Genomic DNA, 25,319 nt, shown 5'->3' on the forward strand with positions numbered 1-25,319 from the left:
TGAAGATCAACTGCAGAAAGACAGGACAAGAAGATAAGAAAGGACAGGACAGAGTGAAGGTGCAAAGCAATTTAAGCTCCTCAGTAGACCACAAATACATACATTGAGGTAGCACAAAGATTACTTTCTGACAAACGAAGTTAACTGTGGCATACTTTAGAAATGCTGGAATGAAAGATTGACAGAGGCCACATCAAGCCTGCCATGTTGACAAAAGGGTAAAAACAATTCTTCTTGGCACAAAACCCACACACAATCAAAAAGGGAAAGAAAAACCACCAATTCTGATCTGACTGTGTGCTTTGCTGGCCAAGAGCAGTGTCCAGCCCCGCTGTATGTGCTTCAAGCAAGACACAGATGCCTTGGTGAAGGTGCCATTAGAGTTGACTACAGCACTAAAAAAAACTCTTTCAACTGAGATATGGGGGTCAATCTGCCCACCTGATCAAAAAAGTTAAAGTTGAAACTTAACAGTACTATATTAGTGTTCACTTAAAGTACAGATTCATTTTTTTTTCTTAACAATGTCTGTCCATGGAGTTATATATTCCAAGTCCCATTGCTTGGCAGGTGAAACCAGACTAGAAACAATACAGCAAATGCTGTTTCCTGGGCAAGTCATTTGCTCTGTTTTTGATATTGAAGGTAAAATGAATTTAAGTACCTACCAACCATTTTGTCAGTTCTCCTACCACTGGAAATTCTGGAAGTTTGTGGTTTTTTTTGAAAGCTATGCTTTTCTTGCTCAAGCAGGAATTAATCCAGGAAGGTTTTGGCATGATGCATTAAGTGCTCTACAATCTCTTCTACTCTGAAGCTCTACAAATAACACTGTTCCTGCTGTTTGTAGTAGGAACTGTATAAAGAACAATCATTGCCACAAGCAAAGCAGAAGCAAACTCCCTTCTCAGAAAGTCTGAAGCTTTCCTACTGCAGGAAACTGTTTTAATAACTTACAGAAGAGTACAACTTTTAATTGCTCACCTGTGACCAGACAGGTTCAAGAAATGTTTAAAAATATCCTTTATATTTGGAAATAAGTTACTGTGGCATTGAACATCACGTTGAAGGACTACGGTCACTACAGTCACTCATGAAAACAAGCACAGAATGGGACAGCAGCAATCCAAGCTGCCTTAAATTGTGGTTTTTGTTGTCCCCTGCCCAAATGTAAAACCTAATTAAAGCTGCCCGCCTGACAGCCATAACACAAACGCCAGTGAGCGCCGATGCTTTTCTGACACAATCCCTCCCTTCAGAAGTAGGGCACGTCTGACAGCTCATCTCGCATTAGCCAGGCAGAAGCCGTCAGACAGTAACAGCCTTCAGTCACTCTGGGTTTGGGACCAAAAGACAAATAATGCTCACCGTGAATTCTCCAAACCTCCCAGCACCGTTTTTGCCTGTTATAACCCCACTGAAATGTAGGGAAGAAACTGGTTGCAGGGTGAGCTTTTCTCTATAGAAAAAGCCGAGTGCAACTTGCTATCCACCTGTGGCTCTTCCAAGCAGACCTGCACATATTCTTCCACCTTACCCAGTGTTTCTCAAACTGGAGATGTTCCTAATACACAGCACCTACGGCTGGCTGGGAGAGAGACTGGCAAGAGAAGGACTCACCGCGCTTTTTGTCTTGTAAACAAGAATAATCAAAGAAACCTAGTGACAGTCAAGGCAAGCCCTGACCCAGCTGGCAGGCCCATTTCACAGCACCACCCTGTGAGGCTCCAAACCTCGTCAGAAGTGCTTTAAACACATTCCTGGGAAGACAAAGAATGACTACAACTCATATGAAAAGCTGTATGAAGTAGGGGCTTTTGGAGAAGGTTACATAAATACCCTTGAGAAGATACATTCAAAATGTACCAAGAGGGTCAAGTGAATTGACTGCTGTATTTTTGCTGTTGTTATTTCTACGACAGTTATCAACAAATAGAGCTGTTCACCTAAAAAAAGGAGGTAAGCTATGGAGAGAAGATTCAGATCAAGGCAAAATGAGATATGATCATGAGACCAGTTCAAACCCTGCTCCTTGTCTGATGCTTTTTATATCAGTAATGTCAGTCTCATTCATCCTCCACCCCTGTACCAAGGAGAAGCACCTCCTGTCACCCCAGCAATGCACACTGCAGTCTCAGAGAAGCAAACCAAGAGGGAAGCATCTCCTGCATGCGGTGCTCCTAAGACCAAACAATTAAGCTAAGGCTGTCACTGTCACAATTCACTGCAATCCAACTATGAAGGGTAACTTGTTCTGTGCTTAGTGCAGCTCTTTATCACAGCACCCATTTAGTCTATAGCTTATTTACAATACAGTCTCTTTACATTTGTACACACTAGGATTTATTCAATACATATTGTCCATGCAAGAAAGCATTCTTCTCCTATTACACTTTTGCTTTTACAAGAATTTAGGGAAAAATGCATAGTCTTTCTCCAAGCAAAACCAAGACAAGTACGAGTAGTAAAATTGCTTGGTTTTTTTACCTCTTGCAGAAAGGTGCAAGAGTATAAGTTTTGTTTGGGAACCTTCCACCAAACTACTGTACTTCAGGTGCCCTTACTAGTTCTTTTGAGAAGATCCTACTTGTACATCAGGAAAAGTCAGCTGTATTTAAACGCAATCCAATCTAGAGTCCCAGACATACTGTGATGCTACAGTGCACCTACAATTAAACAGCATGACTTATTCTTGGGTTAAAAATAGCCATCTGCAAATTCTGAGTTCAGTAGATCCTTCTTCTTAAGATACCACTGGAGAGTAAAGCCAGGTTCCAGATTCAATGGGATGCCCTTATAACAGATCCCCTCCTAAGAAACATGCTTGTAGTTTCATAACAAGTAAAAAAGCAAAACTAAACCCAAAGCTCAAGGAAAATCCCCCTCTGTTCCATAGCTACACCACCTGCAAAGGCTACATAATGACACAGAGCTCCTCAGACAGGACAAGATCCCTCAAGCAAACTCTCTCCCATGGCATCAGAGCTCTGATACCCAAATAACAAAAAAGTCGGGTGCTCCCCATAAGGTATCTGCAGGGAAAAAATTCCTGTTGCTGCCTTAATCCTGGAAATACCAGAGATAAAAGCTCATTCATGCAGGAGACAGGCCTTTTTTGGGGAGCTCGAGGGGAGACACGAGTTGCACAATGAGGTCCCAGGGGAGCTGTACGCAGACAGGATTTAATAAACTCCAGTCCAAGTGGAAGGGGCTTCTTCACACCAGGCCTTCTCCAACAGAGATGCTGCTACACGATTAAAAAATCCCCCAAAGGAAGCCCTTGCAAACAGTGTGCTACATCCCACGGAAAACTTTCCCTCAGGGACAGGATAAGAGAGGGAAAATGAACCAGACATACAGACACCGCTCACTCAATTTTAATATTTGAATGGAAAGTGCCAGATACCATGACAACAAGCCTAGAAAAATAAAAGGGGAATAAAGAGAAGTGTTGCTCAAATGTGAAACAAATCCTATTAACACAGCTAAAGCAATCAAGTGATTTGTGCTAGTGAGGTAACTGTGACCCCTAAACCTCCACATCTTGCTTTGGAAGACAACCACAAAGGACCTGAACACAGTGACCTCAAAAACAAAGCAAGACTCCCAAAAGCCTACCTGCAAGCTACCCACAGCAAAAAGCAACATCATTCAGCCAACACCTTGTCGAGTTAGAAAGCCTGATTTTGCCAGGCAGTGCCAGAGGAGATTACATGAGTTTCGTCCCCTTCTGTAGCTCTGACAAATCTCTTAATGCAAGACAGTGTAATTTAATGTCTTGATTTTCAGAGATGCCCAGGCAGTAGCAGTTCTCATGTAAATGAAATACTAATTGACAGTAGCTGCCATCCCTCAAAATTAGACACAGTAACGATTCTCACTCTAGAATAGCCTCAATATCCACTCAGAAAACAGACCAAGACGAGGTATGCTTTGACAGCCTGATGCTGTCCAGCACCACCAGACCCTTCTGAAAACCCTACTCCCACAGAAATTTCAGGAGGACTTTCAAAAACACGCAATTGCTCAATTTTAAACTTGACCATACCAACAACTGCTCTTGAAAATAGTGCCTTACAGTCTCCTAAAGGCTTCTGTCATTGCAGGTGTTCTGCATCTCACCTGAAACAAGGCTTTGCTCTTACCTGCACACTACAGAGAGTTCAACCAAGTCAGCTGTGTGACTGCTGTGCTGGAGGACATGGACTAATCTGCATGCAAAGCTTAAGTGGCAGTTTGAGACAGATGTTGCTGACTTGGCTGGAGTCTTCTGCTGTTCCCATTACCGTAGCGTGGAAGCATTTTATCTCTGAAACGCACCTTTCCTCACAAACACCACTGAGGAAAGCACTTTTATTCCTACTGTGGAGAAGAGAAACTGAAAGGCATCACAATTTCCAGGGTGAACTTGGACAGAGTAACACAGTTGCTAAAACAGGGAACTAAAACTGCATCTCTCTACTCCAAGGCTGGAACCTTATCATTGGCCCACTGCAAGTTGTGCTGGGCTGGAGATATCTTGGAAACAACACACACATTTCATGCTGCAGAATATATTATCCTCCTTTTTCTTTTTTGTTTTCCTGCTTTTATCAAGTTTCTTTAAACGTAAAAATGGATTTTCAGCACGGGTGTGTTCATACTACTGCAAGGAACTGATTAAGTATGTTTTCAAAAGCTACTGCTCCTGACATGCACGAGACAAGTGAGTTCCATTTCTGAACAAATATTTGGATTTTGCTCCCCTCGGTTGACATCTCTTGCTTCCCTTCTTTTCATCTTCTCCTCCCCCTTCCTTCAAGGAGCACACAGCCTCTGAATTAGCAGCTGTTCTGAGAAGAGCAAGGCTGCACTCCTCCCCGCTTTGTCCCAGAACAGAACAGGGACTGTACTATAAAAATCCAGTGTTCTGGGGACAGGCATGAATGGACAAGAAACAGCCATGACTTGTCTATCCTGAACAGTAAATTCAATGCTGAAAAGACAAATTAGACACAAGAATGCAGACTTCAGAAACAAACAGGCTAAGCTGAAACAAGATTCAGTAAGAAAAAGTGAAACCAAACAGAACCAGAAAAAAATTGAAAGATATCAGCACATAAAAATGGTAAGCAGCAGTGTGGAAAGAAATCTGCAACAGGAATTAAATATGTTGTAGGAAACCTTTCTCATCCCAAATAGGGGATGTCACATCATGGAGAAAGGATACAGCATTGTTGGACCAGCAGCAAATAAAGAACGGTAAAGACTGCGCTCAACTTGAACAGGAAATGTATGTACTGGACACAAGAAAGGCAAGAAAACTGAAGGTAAATTTTGGCAACCACCAGGTTTTTAAATTAAGCAAGACCTAAGGCTCAAGAGTGACTTAAGATGCCAGCTTAAAAGTGTTCAGCGGTAAAAGAATAAATACGGTATCCTTTGATTAAACTGTGACTAAAAGCATATAGATACTTCAAATGTATAAAGACTGTGACTGAAGATGAAATATTAGAAGTGTGCTACTTAACACTGTTACTCATAAGATGAAATTAAAAGAGGGTAAAAAAAATTACATGATCTGAAACCAAAGAGAAAAGGCACTCCAACAGCATGAACCAGCAGGTCACAGAAGAGGTACATGCTTCATTACAGCAGATGTATCTTCCCTCCTGCATACCATCCCAAATGCTGCCACTTCTGAAATTTAGATGAAAAGGGAAGGCAATGAAAACTTAACACTGAACAATGGAGCAGAAACTGAAGGCAAACCAAAGGAAAGGGTGATTTTTTTCCCCTGGTCAGGCTTCAATCAAAAGGACAGTAAATTCGGATCAAAGTGAGCCCATACTGTACCATACACACAGTTTCAGTGCAAATGTACCAAACTTCTATAAAAAAAGAGCAACACTAGGCACCCAGAGCCAAAGTGTATGAGAAACCCCACTATTCTAGAAGATGATGGTAATGAGTGGTGGTGAGATGGGAGAAGAAAGGCAGAACCAGGATAGAGCCTGTGCACTGACCAAGATCCCCACTTTACAAAGGGTCAGAGAATTGCATCAGTACAGTGAAAAGTCAACTGTGGCTCAAAGTAACCCACAACTTGGTCTGTAGGTGAGAGATCTTTACTAAAAGGCCAAGAAGATGCTCTCTCAATGAGAAAAACTATGCAAGCAGAGGAACTGGGAAAGGAAAAACACAGCCAAGACATGAAAGTCCAGTGCATCCTCAAACCTGGAATAATTTCATGTGGAAATAGTGGCAGTAATGCTTCCAGTCTAAAGGAAATGGCAGAGAAACATAAAACTGAAGAAAAACAAGAGTTTGTTTTGCAAAACAAGAATATTAAGTAGGACATAACAATATACTGCAGTAGCAATACCTGAAACCTGGCTGACTGCAAATTCAAAAGGCCCTGGTAATTTTGTCATTAAATGACTTAATTCGGCAACAGTTAAGGTTTTGTACCTCAGCCTCTGTCAAACAACAAATAACAAAAGCCACCACAATACCAACAAATTTCACAGTAATTCGGAACAATGACTTGGAATACCTGTTCTGTCTCATCAACAGCCCACTAATTAAACTCTGAGCTCTACTAACCAGTTTTGCCAATGCACAGAGGAAAGTAATTTGTTACAGACCGGAATACAAAATTCAATATTAACAACACAACCCGTGACTGCAGCATTTTTAATCTGATCAGCAGAAACATAAATAAAAGCTGCAACCTGACAGCTAAGAAGGTTAATCTGGAATAGTTAGATTTACGTAGATTACTTTACACAGCATCTGGAAAGATGCTGAGAAAGGTAAAGCCACTTTATTGTATTGCAAAATGTGCTACCTATAAAAATTTTGCTATCCACCAGTACATAAACTACAGGGAGCCCACTTCACAAATTTGTTTCACCTTTAAGACAGAACTTTCAAGAATTTTAAAGCAAGAGCAAGAATTTAAGTATGTTTCAAATGTTTATAATATTCCTTTTAAGTACTTGCAGATAACAGTAACGAAAAGGAAAACTGCTTTAAGGAGAAAATATTATGACTGTGTTGTGTGCACATAGACAGTTCTATCACTTCAAATTCTTGATAATTTTGTTGAGAGAAATATCAGCATGAATATGCTCCTTGACGAATTTTCTCTAGACTGAAAATCTTTTCCTTTTAAAGGTGGCAGATTTCATCTGCTAACACCTTCTGCCATGACATTATCCACATGAATGGCACTGGAGGTACCATGGGTTGATGTCATGAGTACAAGCCATTCTTGTTGGCTGACCACCACCAAAACCAGTGCAGGTTCTATGATGCATAACTCTTGTAAAAGGCTTTTCGCAATACTAAACACGTAGGTGGAACCTAACATACCTAACCTGGAGCACATCAGTACCACAATCCTATCAACAAACAACATCAAGGTAACTGAGCAGCTATTCCAATGCAGAGGAAAGCATAAGGGAAAAATATGTTATCAGTCAAGCTCCCAAGCTGTTCATGTTTGGAGATGGTGGGGGTTTTTTTGTTTAAGACAAAGTGGCTTCCAGAGCAGGAAAATATTTAAAGAAAAAGAATTGGGAAAAGAGATGCAGTGGTAAATAGAAATGACACAGATACAGCAAGTAGGAGAACAGAGGAGTCTAAAAAAGGAACTGCTGGAGAATACTTCTTCCTTGCTACATGTCCTATCTTCTCATGCCCTACCTACGGTCCTCACAGCAGGGAAAGTCAAAACACCCCCTCCATCCAGCCAACAGAATCCTTGGGAAGAGGAAGGCAGCCTCATTTTGTGGGTCCTAGAATGCTGCAGCAAGAGGAAGGAAGCCTGTTGATAGCTAATTTAAGGTGCTTTAAAATCTGTGTGAGCATCATTATCTGAATAGGGCAGCAGGGACATTAGACCTTGTACTGCAGGAACAGCAGCCCCTCTAGTACAGCAACAATTAATCACACTGGCAATGCTGCCATTTGCTTGCTTGCAGGTGAGTATGACGCAGCTTTTTGTCCATCTGCTTTTGCAACACCCCTTAAAAACCATCTAACTGAACAAAAAAAAAAAAGGCAGTTGGGACTCTTGTGAATAAAAATAAGTGTTCAGGGTTTTTTCCCCTCAAGTTGATATATTCCACTGCTTAAACAGATGCTGAGAGTCATAAGAACAACAGTACTAGGTTGGAGCAGAGGTCTGTCTGGTCCAGTATCCTGTCTCCAGCAGCACCTGCAAGTCAGTAACTTGCACTGAAATTCCTAGCAGGGACAAGCAGGAACATCTGCAGGATCAGTGACTGTCCAAGAAGGATGGGGAAAAGCACCTACATCCAAAAACCCCCAGCAGTAAGTCAGCCAAAGCCCAGCCAGTGAGCAAAGCCAAAGAAATGGACTTGGACTCCAGGGCCACGATGCTTTCGTCCCCTTGTCCTCTTCTTAAAATAAGAAACCTCACACACGAGAGGAACCACAAAATTGTGGCATCACAGACATGGGAAATGTGGCATCTGTGCAAAACCAGTCTTAACAGACATGCAGAGATGAGGAAGGGCCCAAACAAAACACAGGCTGTACCACACATGGTTTAAAAAGTCAGAGGCTGCAGTACCCTATCGATGACCGTTCCAGGAATGAAGCACAGGACATGAAGAGAATACTGCTGAAATCCAGAGATTTGTTGGCAAAGGCTGTGCATCAGAGCAACTTCCAACAGCCCAGATTCCCGAGATGGTTATCTGTGCTGACTGTAAGCACACAATTGCCAGTGAGCTGCATACAAAGGCCGTTGGACTCCCAATCCAGGCAAGCAAGAGAAACTGTGCTTTAAGTGGGAGAAAAGAGTAAGCAGCGAGCAGTGTTAAGTGCGTGCAGGTGCAGAAAACCCCCACAAATATCTTTGTGCATAATAACATAATTAGAAACTAACACCTCTTAATCATAAGCCAATTTAAGACAATAGCCTGTTTCCAAGCATAGGGATTGAGCCTTTGAAGTTTTCTGGAGGCAAAAGAGAAGGAAAGTATTTAAGGCCAGGCAAGACCTCCAAGCAGCAGATATCCCAAAAGGAACCTAGCCCTCTGCAGATGGCATCTCACTTGACAATGAGACAGAAGCAGGTTGGCTTGATCATGTAAAATGGGTCCTTGCTCAAGTGACAGATAATTCCAAAAGCAAAGAAGGTCTAGGTCTGAAGGATGGGGTCTGAATGGATGGAACCTGAAGAACTAGTGGATCAGTTTAGGAACTTCACTTAAACTGAGGTAGCAGAAAACAGAGAGGAAATGCAGGAGTGCTGAGGATGTACACACTCCCATGGACAGCAGATCCCAATACTGCTCTGAAGGTCTCAGGCTGACCATTCCCAAAAGTCAAGGTGAAGATCTCGGCAGAACTCTTCTGGTTGTAGAGAAAACAAACTGGCTAGAAAGTCAAGTGATGATGGATCTAACTCAGACAAGAGGCAAGGACTTCCTGACTCACTGATTCTGCGAATCAGCTACTGCAGGCAGGTCAGGTAATCCTGGTCACAAGTTTACTAAACACAGTCTAAAAGCCAAGAAGAAACTCCTAATGCAGTTCTGGTGCAAAGCAGCCTCGTGAGAAGGGAGAGCAGGAAGCGGATCACTTTCAAAACCATTTAAACTGGTTTTACACAGGTCACTTCTGTTCTTGGACAAGTTGTATAGTAAGAGCACTGGGGAGGCAGGCAGAGGTGACAGCAGTGGCATGGACATGCTGCTCACCGGTGTGGCTGAAGGGCAGAACTTCTTAAGCAGCAGGAAATGGATGAACGCTGGGAAAGTCAAAGCCCTGAAAGGTACCTAGGTGGGCTGTCTAATGGTGCCCCAAAAGACCCTGCCTCAGCTGGAAGACAGTGCACTGCTAGTGGGCATGGCTGCCAGTCTCCCAGAACTTTCCTCGCACTCTCTCATGCTGTTCCTCCCCTTTCTCCTTGGGCTAAAAGGAAAGAAAAGAAAAAGGGTTACAAGGAGCTGTGCACAAGTGCTGAAGCACAGGGTCTGGGCTTCTAGAGGGGAGGGCAGAAGGAGGACATTCTGAAAAAGGCCAGACAACACTGGAAGGTAAGGGTGGACTGTCAGTCATCGAATAGAGGGTTCTGCCAGAGCCATTTCACCCAGCTGTTCCCTGGTACACAGCTATACTCAATGCAGGTGATACGAAGGATGGAAAGAAAGGTCTCAGAGCAGAAAGTGAGCAGACACACTGAAAAGACTCATAAATAACCCTGTATTTGGAAGTCATGATTTCAGAGTGGTAGGTGTGCTTGTGCTGTTGAAGAAAACCATGCTAATCCTTCTGCACTACACTCAATGGGAAGGTGATGTTATTTACTCAAACCAAGCAGTAAAAACTGAAGAATACGCTAAATATGCATTAAAGGTATTTAATACACTTCAGAAGCAGCTCAGGATTGCAACTGGTGAAGTTAATTAGAAAGCTCTTTCACAGCACAAGGGTCATGCCTACTTCCTTTCTGCCTATTTGCCCAAATGCTCATTTCAATTGCTTTTTTCCCCAATAATCAAGAAATCAAAATTCTTTTGTTCATCAGCACAGAGTAGGCACCAGGCGACTGCAGAGAAGCGATAACAAAAATGATGGATGCTAATTTGACCATTTTCCTCAGCGTTTAGCATAGACATCAAACCACACAAAACCATTTCAGAAATCCAGCACTAAGACACTCGCTACCATTTCTGTGTTCTCTCCCCCACAGTGCTAAGTTCAGATACTTAATGCAAATGTTCATTTAAATAATCAATATTTGGGGATTGTCTTGAATCTGCATCCCTTAAAATAGGATATACAACATGGAAATTCAGTTTATCTCTGCTCAAGAGCAGAATACACTTCAGGAAATAAGCTATAAAAATAACTAGGCTACGAAATTAAGATCAATTTATCAAAGGTCTTTAATAACATTCAGAGCTATATATTTAGTCTTTTAAAAATAATTTTACATTTTAGATTTAAGAGATCCTGGAACATGTCTGTTTTTCCATATCTTCTAATATATTATTCTCCACTTGCAATTAGAAGTACCAGACAAAGGTTATAACCAAAATTTAAAGCCTACTCTGTATTCCAGCTGTTTCAGAGAAAGAATTTTCTTTTCAGTTCTAAACCTCATTATTTTAGATTTCTGCTTCTCTGGGTACTTCACTTTCAGCTGCAGTTATGCTACACTCTTGTCTAACCACTCTTTCCTCACTACATTTTGACTATGCACTCAACACAAAGAAATAACTCCCATACCAATCTCCTGTACTTACTAAAGTACTGTAAGGCCAATCTACAGTCACTTCCTGAAAAACCTAAGGCAATTCACTTAATTTGGTATTATTTTTCAGACAAAAGAACTCTAGCAGAGTACTCCGCTGCATAAATATTTTTCCTATTTCAGCAAATACCAAGTCTTTTGCTTTCAAGGAAGTCAAATGCAAAAACTCCACAGCTTGTTACAGAGATTCCCTATACAGCCAATTTGAAGGGCACTACTAAATACAGCCTTTAAAAGCAATCAAGCCAAGTACCAGAATTATATATTCCTCTATATATGGTGAACACCACAGTATTAGTTTGGGTTTTTTCCTGTTCTGAAGGATTGTATTAATTCTTCTCTTTTACTAGAGCAATGAAACTGCTGCTACCACTCAGTCCAGGGCAGCAAGATCTGTGCCAAATAAATGATCACAGATCAGTGACTAGTTACTACTGCTTTACAGAGAATTACTAAAAAAAACCCTTCCAAGTCAACAAGGGAATAAACTACCTCTACAAGGTATTTTTCTACTAAACCCTGTTATTAGGTGGGCTTATGCCATGAGGCATGAGTGTTTACATACTTTTTAAAGAGTTTATAAGTCTTATCTAACATAATCCCCACATTCTATAATCCTATCTGTTTAATGTATTTTAAGTGGGGAAAACTGCTGGAACCAGTAATATCTCAAAATGGAAGGCACTTTCAAAGCACAATCAGTGAACTGGACATAAAATACAGAAGTAGTTTATGCTCAGATTAGACTTTCAGTCATTTAAGGATCAGGTAACTTAACGCTGGGTTTCACTGTAAGCTATATTTATCTGCATATGGGTCATTTTTTCTTCCCATAGGACACACTTTTGGCATGCCCTTCTGCAAAATTCTTAGAGAAAAGATACAAAAAACACTGTTAGCCTTTGTATTTGAATTTTTCAGTGAATACGTGTTCTATCTGCAGTTTCTAAACATAAATAGCTGTGAACTATTTCCCTTGAATAAAAATAAATCTTTTCTTCCCTTGACAAAGCAGGACAATTTCACTAATATCTCTGCAATTTCCAGCCTATGTGTTTCAAATGCAGACTTAACCATGCGATGGTTACCTACTGTCATGAACTCTATTAGCAAAAGGCCTCTTCCCCATAATTAAATTTAGCCATTAATCCCATTTTTGCTTTGTGTCTTTACGTCATGATGGGCTTTCAGAGTCCTCCTTCGATCCCAAGATGGTCACTGTGACCTCTCGGTCATCTACTCTATAAGGCATCAAAGCCTCCCATTAAATACATAAAACTTAGCTGCTGCTGCCTACTGCAAACACTGGGCCAATACTATAAGATGTCTGCTTACCAAGGAAAGCTTAAGGAGTGTTTTCCTGCCACTGCACACTTGCCATCAAATCCAAGAGCTTCCCTCCTGGAGAGCGGTACTGGTGGGGAACATGGTCACGCCTGCCTGCCTTCCCTCCTGCCTCCCAGGGACATCACCACAGTGTGCAATTAATGGCTTCTGCTCCTCAGGATACAGACCTTCTCCATCCACTGCTTTCAAAGCAGTTACCAGTTCCAGATGCTGCTGAAATTCAGGCTCCTTAATTAAGCCCTAAATTTCAGCAAACTCCAAACATGCAGCTCTCTGAACAGCATGTTCTAGATAGAAACACAGTCGGTTAAATAAAATCTGGGTCTTGGCTTTTTTACAGCAGCACCTTTTCAGTATGTGCTGGTGAGCTGCTTGTTTTACAGGGAAGTAGGAAAAAAATTTTTATAGAGGGCAAACGATAGCAACTTAACACAGTGTGGACATACTTCTGCATCAGAAGGGGTTCATGGTGGCTTGCTGAGAGCACAGGTGGAATACTCTTCCCAGGTCAGGAATTTACTGGTTTCTATGGAGGACTGAGCACTGAACACTGCTCACAGGAAAAATACTTTCCTACACCATCAGTGCTGTGTTATTTCTGACTCCGCCATTTTATTGGCTTTCGGTTCTTGGATCATGTGTTTGAACATCCAAAGAGCGAGGAGTGGACAATCCATAACTTCTAGAGATGACTATAGGTAAAGGAGTCAATATTTCCTTCTCTCCTAACATGCAGCAACACAAAGATGTTACATTTTGAGTCAACAGCTTGTCTGTCCTGGATTTTCACTAGGATCATCAGTATCTATATTATGCTTACAATGCCATGATTATTTCTGAACACAGTTTTAATGCATCAGTCCTATTAAAAATACCTTAAATTAAAGTGAAGTACTTCAGTCTTTGTGCTTAGTCTTAAAGGAACTGCAAATTCAAAAGGAATGATTTAAAAAACAAAAATAAAAAAATCCAGAGTTGCATTTTGGGCAGAGGAGCAATGACATTCCTGATTATACGTGCAAAGAATACCAAGTTGTACCACACAGCAGCATTATGCATATTCAATCATAATTTAAGGGATGGAGAGAAATCTTATATCAATAAATATTCTGCTTTACAGTGTTCCTGGATCATTTGAAGACGGGAAAGATTATTTGAGGACCGAAGATTTTTAGATACTGATCATCTGAATATTCAGAGATATAAACTCCTGGGTAAGTTACAGAGGAATAAAAATGTAAGTCTTGAAAGCTCAGCTAAGGCTACCAAATCAATTAAATAATTAATAACAAACACCCCCTTCTCCCACACACAAACTATGTCAACAAGGACAACTCACTTGGCCAGCAGCAACTACAGTGTCTGACGGACACTACGCTGACTGGGTCTTTTGTTTTCAAACACAGGACAAAACAAGTTCAGCATTTCTTCTCTGAATATTCTCATGAGTTCAAGCCCTCTCCTTCAAGTCATGAAGATATTTGTCACTGGTTTTCTTAACACAAAATAAGAAATAAGAGCATCTGCAACACTGTATAGCTTAGCATCACTGGTTAGTGCTGAGCCCCACATCCATCTGAAGCCGTGGTTTTCCTACATCAAGTCACCTCCCTTAATCTAGCACTGCTCTGAAATGTTTATGCTACTTAGTTGGTTGTTTTTTTTCTTTCTTGAACTCAGGTTCCTTCTCATTTTTTGAGCGCAGCTGATTAAACCTGAACAACTGGGTTGTTGGACGAAATATGCTGTAGCTATGAAATGGTACAGCAGGGACCAGTTTCACTGTTAATTTAAAATGCTAGAATTAATTACGTAGTGTAAATGAAGAATTTAATAAGCACACTTTACAACCACAAGTTCTGCTTTTATTAAACACCCTGCCAAATGAAGGCAACTATCTTCAGTCTGTTTTTTCCTTGTCTCATTCCCTTAAAATCTCTGCAGTGCAAAAAAACCCCCTACTTTTGCTATTGCAACCCCTCCCCCATAATTAAAATGTATGCCTGACTTCCATCTCCTCTCTCAAGTCATCAGCATCTTTAAAAAATGCTTCTGTATATCCTGCCTGTTCTGAGAAGCTACCAAACAAAACCGAAGTTTACGATTTTGGTTTTGAATACCAAATTAAAGGCTGTCTTTGAAGCTGTCATTCCTATTCAACTCAGTACGGTGTACTACCAAATTAGCATAGTTTTTTAGCGAAGGAATATGCTTGTTTAAACATGTGTCTTTCCAAAGCGAGGGGGTAACATCACAAACCAATTTTATTAAAAACTCCTACTACTGTTCTAAGACTGCAAGAAGACTGAGCAGGTGACTATTCCTGACATATATTGTTTAACCCATTTTTAATAAGAGTTCAGGTCATGAATTCTATCAGAGATCCTGTGAGTTTAACAGACTTGCTTTACACCTTTGAACTCCTCGAAAAAAACCAAAAACATTCTGGAAGACTTAACATTATTCCACAAAAATCTGTGCAGCTCCTTCACAGGGGAAATGGAACCTTTTACATGAACCAATTCAATCCTACCTAGCCTTAGAAATACATTTGAGATTTTCTACCATGGTTTTGCCATGATACCTATTCAATCATGATTCAGTTTATGACCTTTTCTATTTTTCTTGAAGCAGCCTCCCCCTACAGCTAACTTTTTCTTCTTTTATTTATCTGATATTTTAGCTCAGCAAGGAGGCAAACTTCATATATATGAAGACAAATCAGATTTTTAACAGAACACCACTTGTTTAGAGGCATAACAAAACAGAACTTGCTCAGATGAGATTTATTAAAAAAGAGGCCAAAATGTCAACAAAAACTATAAAAAATCCAAAAGCAGATAAAAGCTACACTGTTTCAAATCTTCACCGTTTCAGCAGGAGCTTCAGAATTTACTGGTGTTTTTGCAATACAGTTTTCACTGTTAAAAACAATACCCACATCGATTTTTAACAAGGAAAAAGCAAAGAACCCCTGAAAAGCCGCCAGTCATCCCTGTTACAGCCTACTGGCATACTTCACCCTTCCTGTCCCCAAAAAAAACCAACCAGAGCATAATGAAGAAACAGATATAGTGATGATCCGGAAAGATGAGCTGGGTATGACCTCAGTGCATTTCCATTTTGTTATTCTCCATGTTCTAAGAACCTTTAAAACATGAACTGCTTCTGGCAGAGAACTGCATTTGATTTACTAACTTTGAATTCAATCTGAGCAATGAACATGCATCCTCAAATTTAGTAATGTTGCACAATGCCTTGAAAACAGGCCTGAAACCCTAGCAGATGAAATTCTGTTTTCAAATACAGCACAAATAATTTGGAGGACTTTTTTTTTTTTGCAAATTGGGTTCTTTAGTACTTGTATCATTTCTTGAAACAACATGTAGGGGTGATGTCCTCGAGGTCTCTGCGTAAGGTTTTTTCAAAGAACGGTTCCCGTAAAATATTTTAGTGATCAAAGATTTATGGACTTTGCACTGAAAGAGAGCACAGGCAAAAAGACTACCCAAGAATATGTCAGATGACCATATAGCAAAATTCTCACATCTTCAAATACAAAAAGAGACAAAAGCTTAGACATGGAGTGAAACAAAACGAATACTGTTCCTAGCCGATGAAGTAATGGCTCTCCATCCAAAGATAGCCAATTCCCTACGAAAACAACAGTGAATATCTAAAGTCTTGAAATTCTATTGTTAGGAAGTAACCATGAATTTGAGGGATATGGTACTCATGAAACACAAGACCTGCCATGATCAAAATCCAAGCTAGGCACACTGGACTCCTGCAGATGAAGGTTAGGTATTCACTTCTGTCTGAAATAACTGAACTAAACTGCAATTATATTTCTCAGATAGAAGAGAAACAACGGTATGTAGAAAAACAGTAAAAAAATAAATAAGTAAATTCTGTTTTTCAATCTCCTTCCTTTTAAAATGCCCAAAGCCGTGGCCAAATCACAAGATAAATTGCAATAGATACATCATAGTCAATGTGCTAAAGAAAGCTCTGCTGGACTACACTTGTGAGGACTTGAGCTGCCCTGCAGCTACTGCCATTTGTTATGTGCCTTGTGTTCAACTAGAGCATTGCTGTACGTCAGGAAATAAATAAAAAAGCACTGCATGTCGAAAAGCACTAAGCAGATCATCCTAACGCTGCCAATACAATGGCTGCCAGGATGTTGTAGAAGTAGGTATGAAGATTTGCATTTTAATTCCTCATCTTTCCACGGTGCCTCTTTCCACAGAGCACACACCCAAGTTACCAGGAGTGCACCTGAGAGGAGCTGCCTCCTTTTCTGGAACCCTTTCGTTCCCAAGGCTGCTGCTCTGTGCTAAACATAACAGTGCTGGTGATGCACTGAACAGCAGTGAAATTTCAGCTGCTCCCCACCTACGGTGTGAGTAGACACACAACCTATAAAACTAACCTATAAAGCAAGCAATAAAAGCTGATGGTTCATCCCATCATCTTGTACACCAGTGAATTCCCGGCTGCAGCAGCAAGGATACGGAGCAGGCAAGGTGCATCTGCACCCATCCACACCTCCCCTAGTGACAGTGCAGACATCTCTCCTCCTTGAGGCAGCATCTGTAGTGGGAGGCTTTTGTTCTGAAAGCACCTACCAACGGGTGCCATTCCACACAAAAAATGATCACAGCACATTAAAATGTGTTTGGGAAACTGTTCACTAATCAGTATCTACAAATGCCCAAACGAAATTCAGAGCAGTGTGTCCCAACTACAGTTCACTGCTGTTCAGAACATCATGATCAAGAAGCTGTGATGGGCATGCAGAACGATCTTAGGTTACAGTGTTCTTAAACAAGCCAAAATTTAATGAAGGTATAAGTGAAGCTCAAATAAGAGAGTCAGAATTAGGAAGAGTCAGTTGGCTCAAGCTATTCTGACTACAAGTCAATGTTCAATAAAAATGAGAATGATCAGGAAAGCAAAGCCTTCATCTGAGCTCTCCTGCAAGCAGCTGCACAGTGTTACACCCATCCAGGCTGGCAATGTTCAGACTTCCCCTCAGATCTGTACAGAGGCTGAAAGGTGAGGGGCTTCTCACCTGTTCTGGATCCCGTGTGCAGCACTGAAAGCTAAAGGCTTGCCATTTGAAGAAGTTTACCACTGTATCCGCAGCATCCCCTGTGCTAAGCACTTGCAACACAAGCACTAAGGTTTTGCTGTCCCCAAACGTAAACTGACCCCGGTGCAGGTAAAAGCTACAGCAGGAAGCGCTTACCTGTGATTTTGTCTCTCACGAGCTTGCAGGATTCGATTTCACCAATGCTCCCAAAGAGACTCCTGAACTCCTCCTGGGTCATGTTCTGGGGTAAATAGTTGACTATGAGGTTGGTTTTGCTGTCATCTGTAGCAGCCCCTGTCTGCATGGGGGAAGGGCAGTTTCTACTGTTGCTGGAGGGTCCATTGGTTGTATTGGAAGTAGGGCCATTCGACACCTGAGGCTCCATGGTGCTAATTATCTACAGCAAAAAAAAAAAAAAAAAAAAGAGAAAGGGGAAAAAAACCACCTTTAAGTTTCATAGATACAATAGCTATTTTTAAAGATACTCACAAACGAATGAGTAGGTAGCATTTGTGGCCAATTTAGATACTTCAACAAAAAAACGCGGCTTGATTCCTCTGTTATTGTTGCAAAGTAGGTCATGCTAGTCTTTGGCTGTGAGCATATACTAAGATGCAGTTAAAAAACCTTCTTTTTTTGTTAATGCAAAGCTGATTTCTGCTTTCATCACGCAGCCATTTTCACAAATGTAAATTTAAACCACATAAATTTAATTATAATTTAAGGTAATAATCATAATTAAAATTATAGTTCCATTAAATCAGATGAACTAAGTGTATGGCTTTATATGAAAAGGTAAAATATTTTACCTATTTAATAACTGTATCACAGAGTGCAATGACAACAACATTAACCAGGCACAGTCAATCTGCACCGTGTCATCATTCAGATCTCCTTCAATTAATAAACTCAGTGTCCCAAGATATACCACTTACTGGTTCCAGTGATGACCTATATTCTCCATCTATATTTTCCACTAACGAACTGACACCTCTTTAAATAATAAAGCCCTAGATTTGCAATCTTCAGAGATACAAAGGTCTTCAGATATTTACTGAAATCAAAAAGGTTTAATCAGAGAAGGGCTTATCAGGCACAGGTGCAGGCTGGAATTATAACAAGCACATCTATCTTGAAATGTGAAACTCAAATTTTCACAGAAGGAACTCAAACAGACCTTTCCAAAAAACGATAAATAAGAACCCAGCTTAGCAAAGTGCGTTGCAGGACAGTAGCCCCATTGTCACCAGTGCCACCCATCATGTGAGCAAAGCTGCCTGCATGTTTATCTGCAGAACACAAGTTTTCATCCAAATACTGCACAAGCAGACAAAGGAAGCAGAAAAACCTGGGTACTTCAAGCTTTTTCTATGTTATTTGCTCTACTGTGGCTTCCAGCCTGTCTTTACTGTTGCCACTGCTGACAAAAGAAGGACATCATCTTAGTCTCAAATATGGATAAATTAAAGCAAATGGTGGCTTTTGCTGCCTACTGTGAAGTTTGTGATGTGCAGCTTCACTGCTATCTCATATCGAAGATAACCCTCCGACAGGCTCAGTCTCCTTCCATCAAGGACTGAGACAGGGATCCAAACTGCTGCCCCAGGCAGGAGATTCCACTGCCCAGGGACAGGGATAAACACAGGAGAACAGAGGGCTAAGGCATCACACTCTGAACCTGGTATTCTTCTGATCCTGTAATTATTATAATTACTCAAGACTTAATTTGCTTTCTTTTTTAAATCCAGGGAGGTACATGTTGTGACAAATTAGGCCTGTAATTCAGGAGGATGGAGACACACACACCAAAAAAAGGGTGTATATTCTAAAATTAACAGCACGAGGGTGGCTCAGAGTCTAAATAGGTTATATTCTGGTCATGTCTTTTTTTTTAATTGAAATGCTTCAGTGTTAGTTTAATATCTCATTTAGGAAATAACCCTCTTTTTTATCAATGGAAATAAGTTTTGAATTACCATTATTTTTTATTATCAAGCCCAGGAATAGCTACTTGGTTTAACAGCTTTTAAATAAAAAGAAGCCTTGTCACATTGTGCTTAACAGAAATGCCTTAAACCATACAGCAGAATCATTTGGAAAATAAACTGCACAAAAATAGTCACTTCTTGAAAGACATGGGCACATCCAAACCAGAGTCCCCCTGCCAATTTTACCAGCCACGTGGCACCAAGCACTGCTGACATCCTCGGCCAAGCTGTGCCAGCCCCACGCTCTTCCTTCAAGATTTCCCCTTTCACCTATCGGCCATACATCCCTTCTTCAATCCAATTTCATACATGTATTTACTCACACATACTACTAAATGCTTCAGACGCTGCCAAATCTGTTTAGCTGGGGATTCCAGCTGGAAGATCACCCTTTGATCTCTGCACCTCCGTGACCCCACAGCAGACACCGGCTCTAAGCTTTGCTGCAGGGTCGGGGTTCACACCCCCAAGGCTAGTGCACCTCAGCTCAGCACAGCCTGTTCATATAGGCTGGATCTGCATCAACTTGATTAAAATTGGGGGAAAAATTCCACTTCTGATGCTAACACGTAGTCAGAAGACGAGTGAAGCAGCTGACATGGTTAACCGCAGCTTTCCATGTGCCTTTACATCATTGGACCATATTCTTCCCAACATAACCCACAAGATAAACTGCAGTTTTAGGGACTGATCCTGCCCTTCTGAAGCCAGCAGGAATACCACACCATGGGTTTCAGTTACAGCAGAAGCAGGACTTCAGCACAACACACCGAGGAAGGTACATCATCTATTATTAGCAACAGACACAAAAGCTATCTATAGTTCCCCACAGTAGACAATAACGCTGGATCTTTTAAAAAATATGCAAAAGAAAACAAAATTCGAAACTGCCTGGTGTCCTACTTAGGCATTTTGCAATGCATTTTAGTTCGTTTTCAGCATGCATACCTTCCACACCAAGCAAAGGAACAGAATTCAACTCAGACATTTAACACATTTAGAACATTAAAGAGTAAGCTGCTCGGTAAAAATCTGTTCTTGAACAAGTACATTTCCTCATATACTTCAAAGTATCTTGGCATAAACTAATTTTGCACCAGGTGCCAGGTTTTCTTCCTAGTTACTCTCAACTCCAATTAAGTTTTCCTGATTTTTTAACAGTACAAAGGAAAACTGAGGCACTTATTTGCCCTTCAAATTATTGCCAAGTCATAGGTTACTGAAAATGGACTTGCTATATTAAAAAAGAGACAATGGATACAGAGAAACCTTGAAAAATTATTAAAAGTATTTCTAATAACGAATTTCAGATTTATTTTTTTTTTACTGCATAATTTTAAGTCTCCATTTACAATGGATTTCTGTGCAAAAGCAGTTACATACCACAGCTTGCATTCAAAGTTCTTACAGGCACAAAGGAGTAATACTTACTTTAGCTGTACATACTGATTCTCGTGACGAGTAAACACTTAAATTATTAATGGTAACAAAAAGGTAAGTCCTAGCTCTCCTTTCCAAACATTCAGTCCTCTCCCTGGCACGTCTGGTGCTGAAACCCTGTGGGGAGTTCAGTGTGCATGCACTGGGACATTTATTGTCGATGACTGTTTTTAATATTAAGTAGCTGTTGATTCCACATCAGTCAGCACATTACATAAGAGTAACATTATTTATTCAAATAGATTTCAACATGACATTCGCTGTATGGTTTTCTTTTCTTCTATCCACAACACTAAGATTTACATTTTTAATTCAATACCTGTATCACAACACGAACATTTTTGAAACTGATACTCCCGTTTCTGGGACAGGCAGTTAACTTACTAGGTTTTAATTACTGGTAATAACTTCTTTAAATATAGGAAAGTATTGGGCAGCAGTCCAATTCTATCAAAATATTAAAGGAGGCTGTAACTCTGTCTAACTCATCAAGGGCTTATTCAGATACAGGCAAAACAAATGTGGAAAATTTAACAATGACTTAAGCCCTACCCTAATTTTTTAAAAACAAAATATACTGAAGATTATTATTATCTTGAAGATTAGTATTAAAGCTCTATACCCATGTAAAATTAGCAATACCTCTGTGCTCTGAGCAACACCTCTTTTTGTAGACCTTCTCTGACCCAATTTAGGCAGCTACTACTGGTCTTGAAATATTACAGTGCAAATGTCATGTGTGATGACATTCACATGCTACTGGTACAAAGACGCCTTTTTTTTAATTTTTTTTTTTTTTGGCAATAACTTGCCAGACTCCCAGTACTGCAATACAATATTCTATATACAGGGTAATCATATCTCTGAAGAATAAACTGCAGTTACTGCTAATAGACATTTGATCATTTAGGCACCAATAATTTGAATAGTCTGTAACACTGAAAAATACGATCTGTGACAGAATTTGAAGACTGCAATTTTGTAAGTTAAAGGCAACCCATATTTCAAATTCTGCATGTTTTTCAGACTGCTGCTTTTAAAAATGACGACTTCCTGGTGCACTACTTTTCTCACTACGGTAATGTTATCAGCAAAGCAAGAGGTATTTTAGTTTGACAGATTTCACAAAGAAATGCTTTGGGGAAGACAACATAAGCTTTGCCAATGTTTTGCAAAACACTGCTTACCAAAAGGCTTGGTATAACCCCTCCCACAGAGTATCAGCCACAAATATCCATTAGAGCAACTCCTACATTACTAATGTTTCAGAAATACTTCTATCATATCTTCGTTGTTTTTTTTTTTCAATTAATTCAATTTCAATTTACTCCTGCTGAAATATTAGCTCCGACAATAATGCAAACAATACCTGTGTGCATAAACACAACTATTACAATTACAAACTATTACAAGCCAGAGTAACTGACACTAATCTTCAGTTATTACAGTAAATGTGTGACATCCATCTACCATTACAAAGCACAGTTAATGAATCATTTAGAAAACTACCCACAGACTAAGACAGCCTTATCTCCCTACTGCATGCAGAAGCAATAGCCAATGGCTCGATAAATGTAAATATACATTTTTTTCATATTTTCGAAATTTGTTCTCAGCAGTCTAAAAGAAGTGCTGCATGTTGAACTGAGACTGCCACATACATACACTGAATGGAGCTGGTGTTCAGCAAATAATCAGCACCCATTCTTGCCATCTGAATTATGTGTACTCCACTGCCCATATTCCACAATAAACAGAAATTGATTTGGTATGTATAAAAAAAAAAGTCACAATTAAGGATCTTAAGAATAAGTGTTATTTATAGGCACTAAAGAGAAGTGTTTTTAAACATACCACAAACAATCTTCTCCTAAAATCAAAATCGGGAAAAAACTTTAAAACCCAGAAAATTCATGCAGACATATCCATTTTGAGGACTCAGAAGTCAAAAAAGTTAGCTATGAATAATGAACTGTTCACAGCACCTAAATGCCAAGAAAAATGATCATGGCAAATTACACCTCATGAAGAATTCATGAGGTCTAATTTTATATTATTTCTAAGTGTTCATTAATGAACAAACTCAGAACATTTTCCCATAAAAAAGAGTTTAGATAAATAATGCAAAGCTCTTACTTTATCTAAAAAAGCTCTTTAATTAGCATTGCAAGTTGTTTGCTTTTACAAGTGAAAACAAATGGTGCCATGGCAGAGGTCCCACAGCCATCTCCTGAAAAACGATGACAAAAGAAGAAACAAACAAAACCTCTCAAAGAAAATAAACACAGATTCACAAAGGTTTTCCTTCTACAATGAGAAACACGCTTTAACTCCCACCAAATCTGCTCTTTTGAATTGAAGTCAGCACAGTACAAGCCTCTGCTCCTCTAGAACTTTTCTGCAGGTTAGAAAACCCCCATTTACAGCAGCTGCCTGACCAATCCATCCACAGCCTTCCCATCTGCTGAGCCATGAACAGCCACGCCAGAGCCAGGCTGATCCGTGGGAATGGAGCAGAAAATACATCAGAACATCCAAGACGAGGTCGCTCAGCCCTGGACCAGCCACTGCACTCCACACCCCACCTTCAGATGCACTCCCTGCGACTCACTCCATGAGGATTTAGCACGTTTTTGTAGAACGAGACACTGGACCATAAAATGTTTAGAACACATCATACCACCTTCCCCCTTAGGGGTGTTAAAGGAAAAGGACAGTGATTTTAAGTCTTCACTGGTTCAAAACCACAACTCCAGCCAGAGCAAGAAGTAGGTGCACCTGAACCTCCTGCAGACCTCATGTTGGGCTTCATTCTAACGTGACCTTAGGAGAGGCAAATGATGCTCTGTGTGCAGCTCCAGTACAGATTTTCTTAACTGTAACACAACTGTCAAATTTCACTGTCAACTACATTTTTATTAACGCTTATGTACTGCACAACTAGACTTTGCTATTATTTACCTAATAAATACATCATGAACATGAAATAAAGGAGGAAAATGAAGCTTTTGGGTAAATCTGCCTGGAGGGAAATCCAATATTCCAGAAACAAATCATTATCTAGCACTCCATATTTTGACATGTTCACCACTCATGCTCCATCTTTACCTCCCTTCAAGTAAAAGTCTTATTTAATATTTTAAATATAGATACAGCTGAAAATATCAACTCAGAAAACTAGCAGTCTGTGGCTCTCATGGCACAGATACAGTTGTTTTACTTGCTTTGAGTGTGCTACGCTCAGGTTGAAATGGCATTCAAACATTTTCAGCAAATTCACATTTATGGGTGCCACAATAATTGTATAGAGCACACAAATGATCCAAATGGAGAAGACAACAAATGCACTCGTTTTAAGAGGCAAGTTTCAGTTCAAATAAAGGAGGAAATTATTTTCTTTAATAGCTAAGTTTATCCTGAGCCAGTCCATTATAGGCTTTTGTGTGAATATGCTAAAACAAGATATTCTGTCCCCAGTCTGCAGTGAAACAAATGCAAAGTTTATTGGCAATATTACTTGTTATCACAGCAGTGCCTGAAGGATAGAAACGATAGCAGCACCAAGTTGTGCTGTACAAATGGGTAGTAAGGGCAGGGACTGCTGCTGTATCAACACTGTTACAAAAACCAGAAAGGCAAAATCTGTTACTTTTATTCCATGTTCTGCAGAAGTGAAAAATCAAACCAGAGGAAAGTATCTAGGTAAACTGTTGGAAGTTACACGGTAAGCTGTGACAGCTCCATAACACACCACCACCATGCCCTCAAACCTGGCCCAGTGATAAGGTCCTCTATAGAACTCCTAACAACTTTCTCAAAAAGCAAACTGGTGTAATGATGCACCAAATCACATTTTCTTTGAGAGAGTTTCAGATAAATGTCTTCTGTTCCCATGAAGTACAGACTCTACAGTTTTGCATTTGATTTCAAGGACAAAAAGGGAATGAGTGGGGAGAAAAAGGAGACACCAAAATAAGCCACAACTATTTCAACATCAGCAACTACTAACTGAGCAGTAGAGGAAACCCCTCGTGAAACTACACATTCAATAACCACACAGGTAGGAACAAAGGCACCATATCACACACTTCGTACAGCTTTTTACTCTTCCTACAGCTGCTCTGGGGGCAAGAAACTGGAGGAGGAGAACTACAATTATACATACAGCTCT

At 40.2% G+C, this 25,319-nt stretch overlaps 1 protein-coding gene across 8 annotated transcripts in view; it reads right to left on the reverse strand.

Annotated features, from left to right (window-relative positions):
- The window catches only part of ELAVL4 (ELAV like RNA binding protein 4), a 65,804-nt gene that overhangs the window by 25,008 nt on the left and 15,477 nt on the right, over positions 1-25,319 (reverse strand). For all 8 annotated transcript variants that reach the window (XM_039382762.1, XM_027739418.2, XM_039382760.1 and 5 more), the window contains one exon: positions 17,877-18,117. In XM_039382762.1, coding sequence (XP_039238696.1) covers positions 17,877-18,117 — 241 coding nt within the window. The remainder of the gene's footprint in view (positions 1-17,876; positions 18,118-25,319) is intronic.

This window comes from Pipra filicauda, unplaced genomic scaffold (assembly GCF_003945595.2).
Source record: "Pipra filicauda isolate LSUMZ 115617 unplaced genomic scaffold, ASM394559v2 scaffold282_size1924045_pilon, whole genome shotgun sequence".
In the NCBI taxonomy this organism is placed as follows: Eukaryota; Metazoa; Chordata; class Aves; order Passeriformes; family Pipridae; genus Pipra; species Pipra filicauda.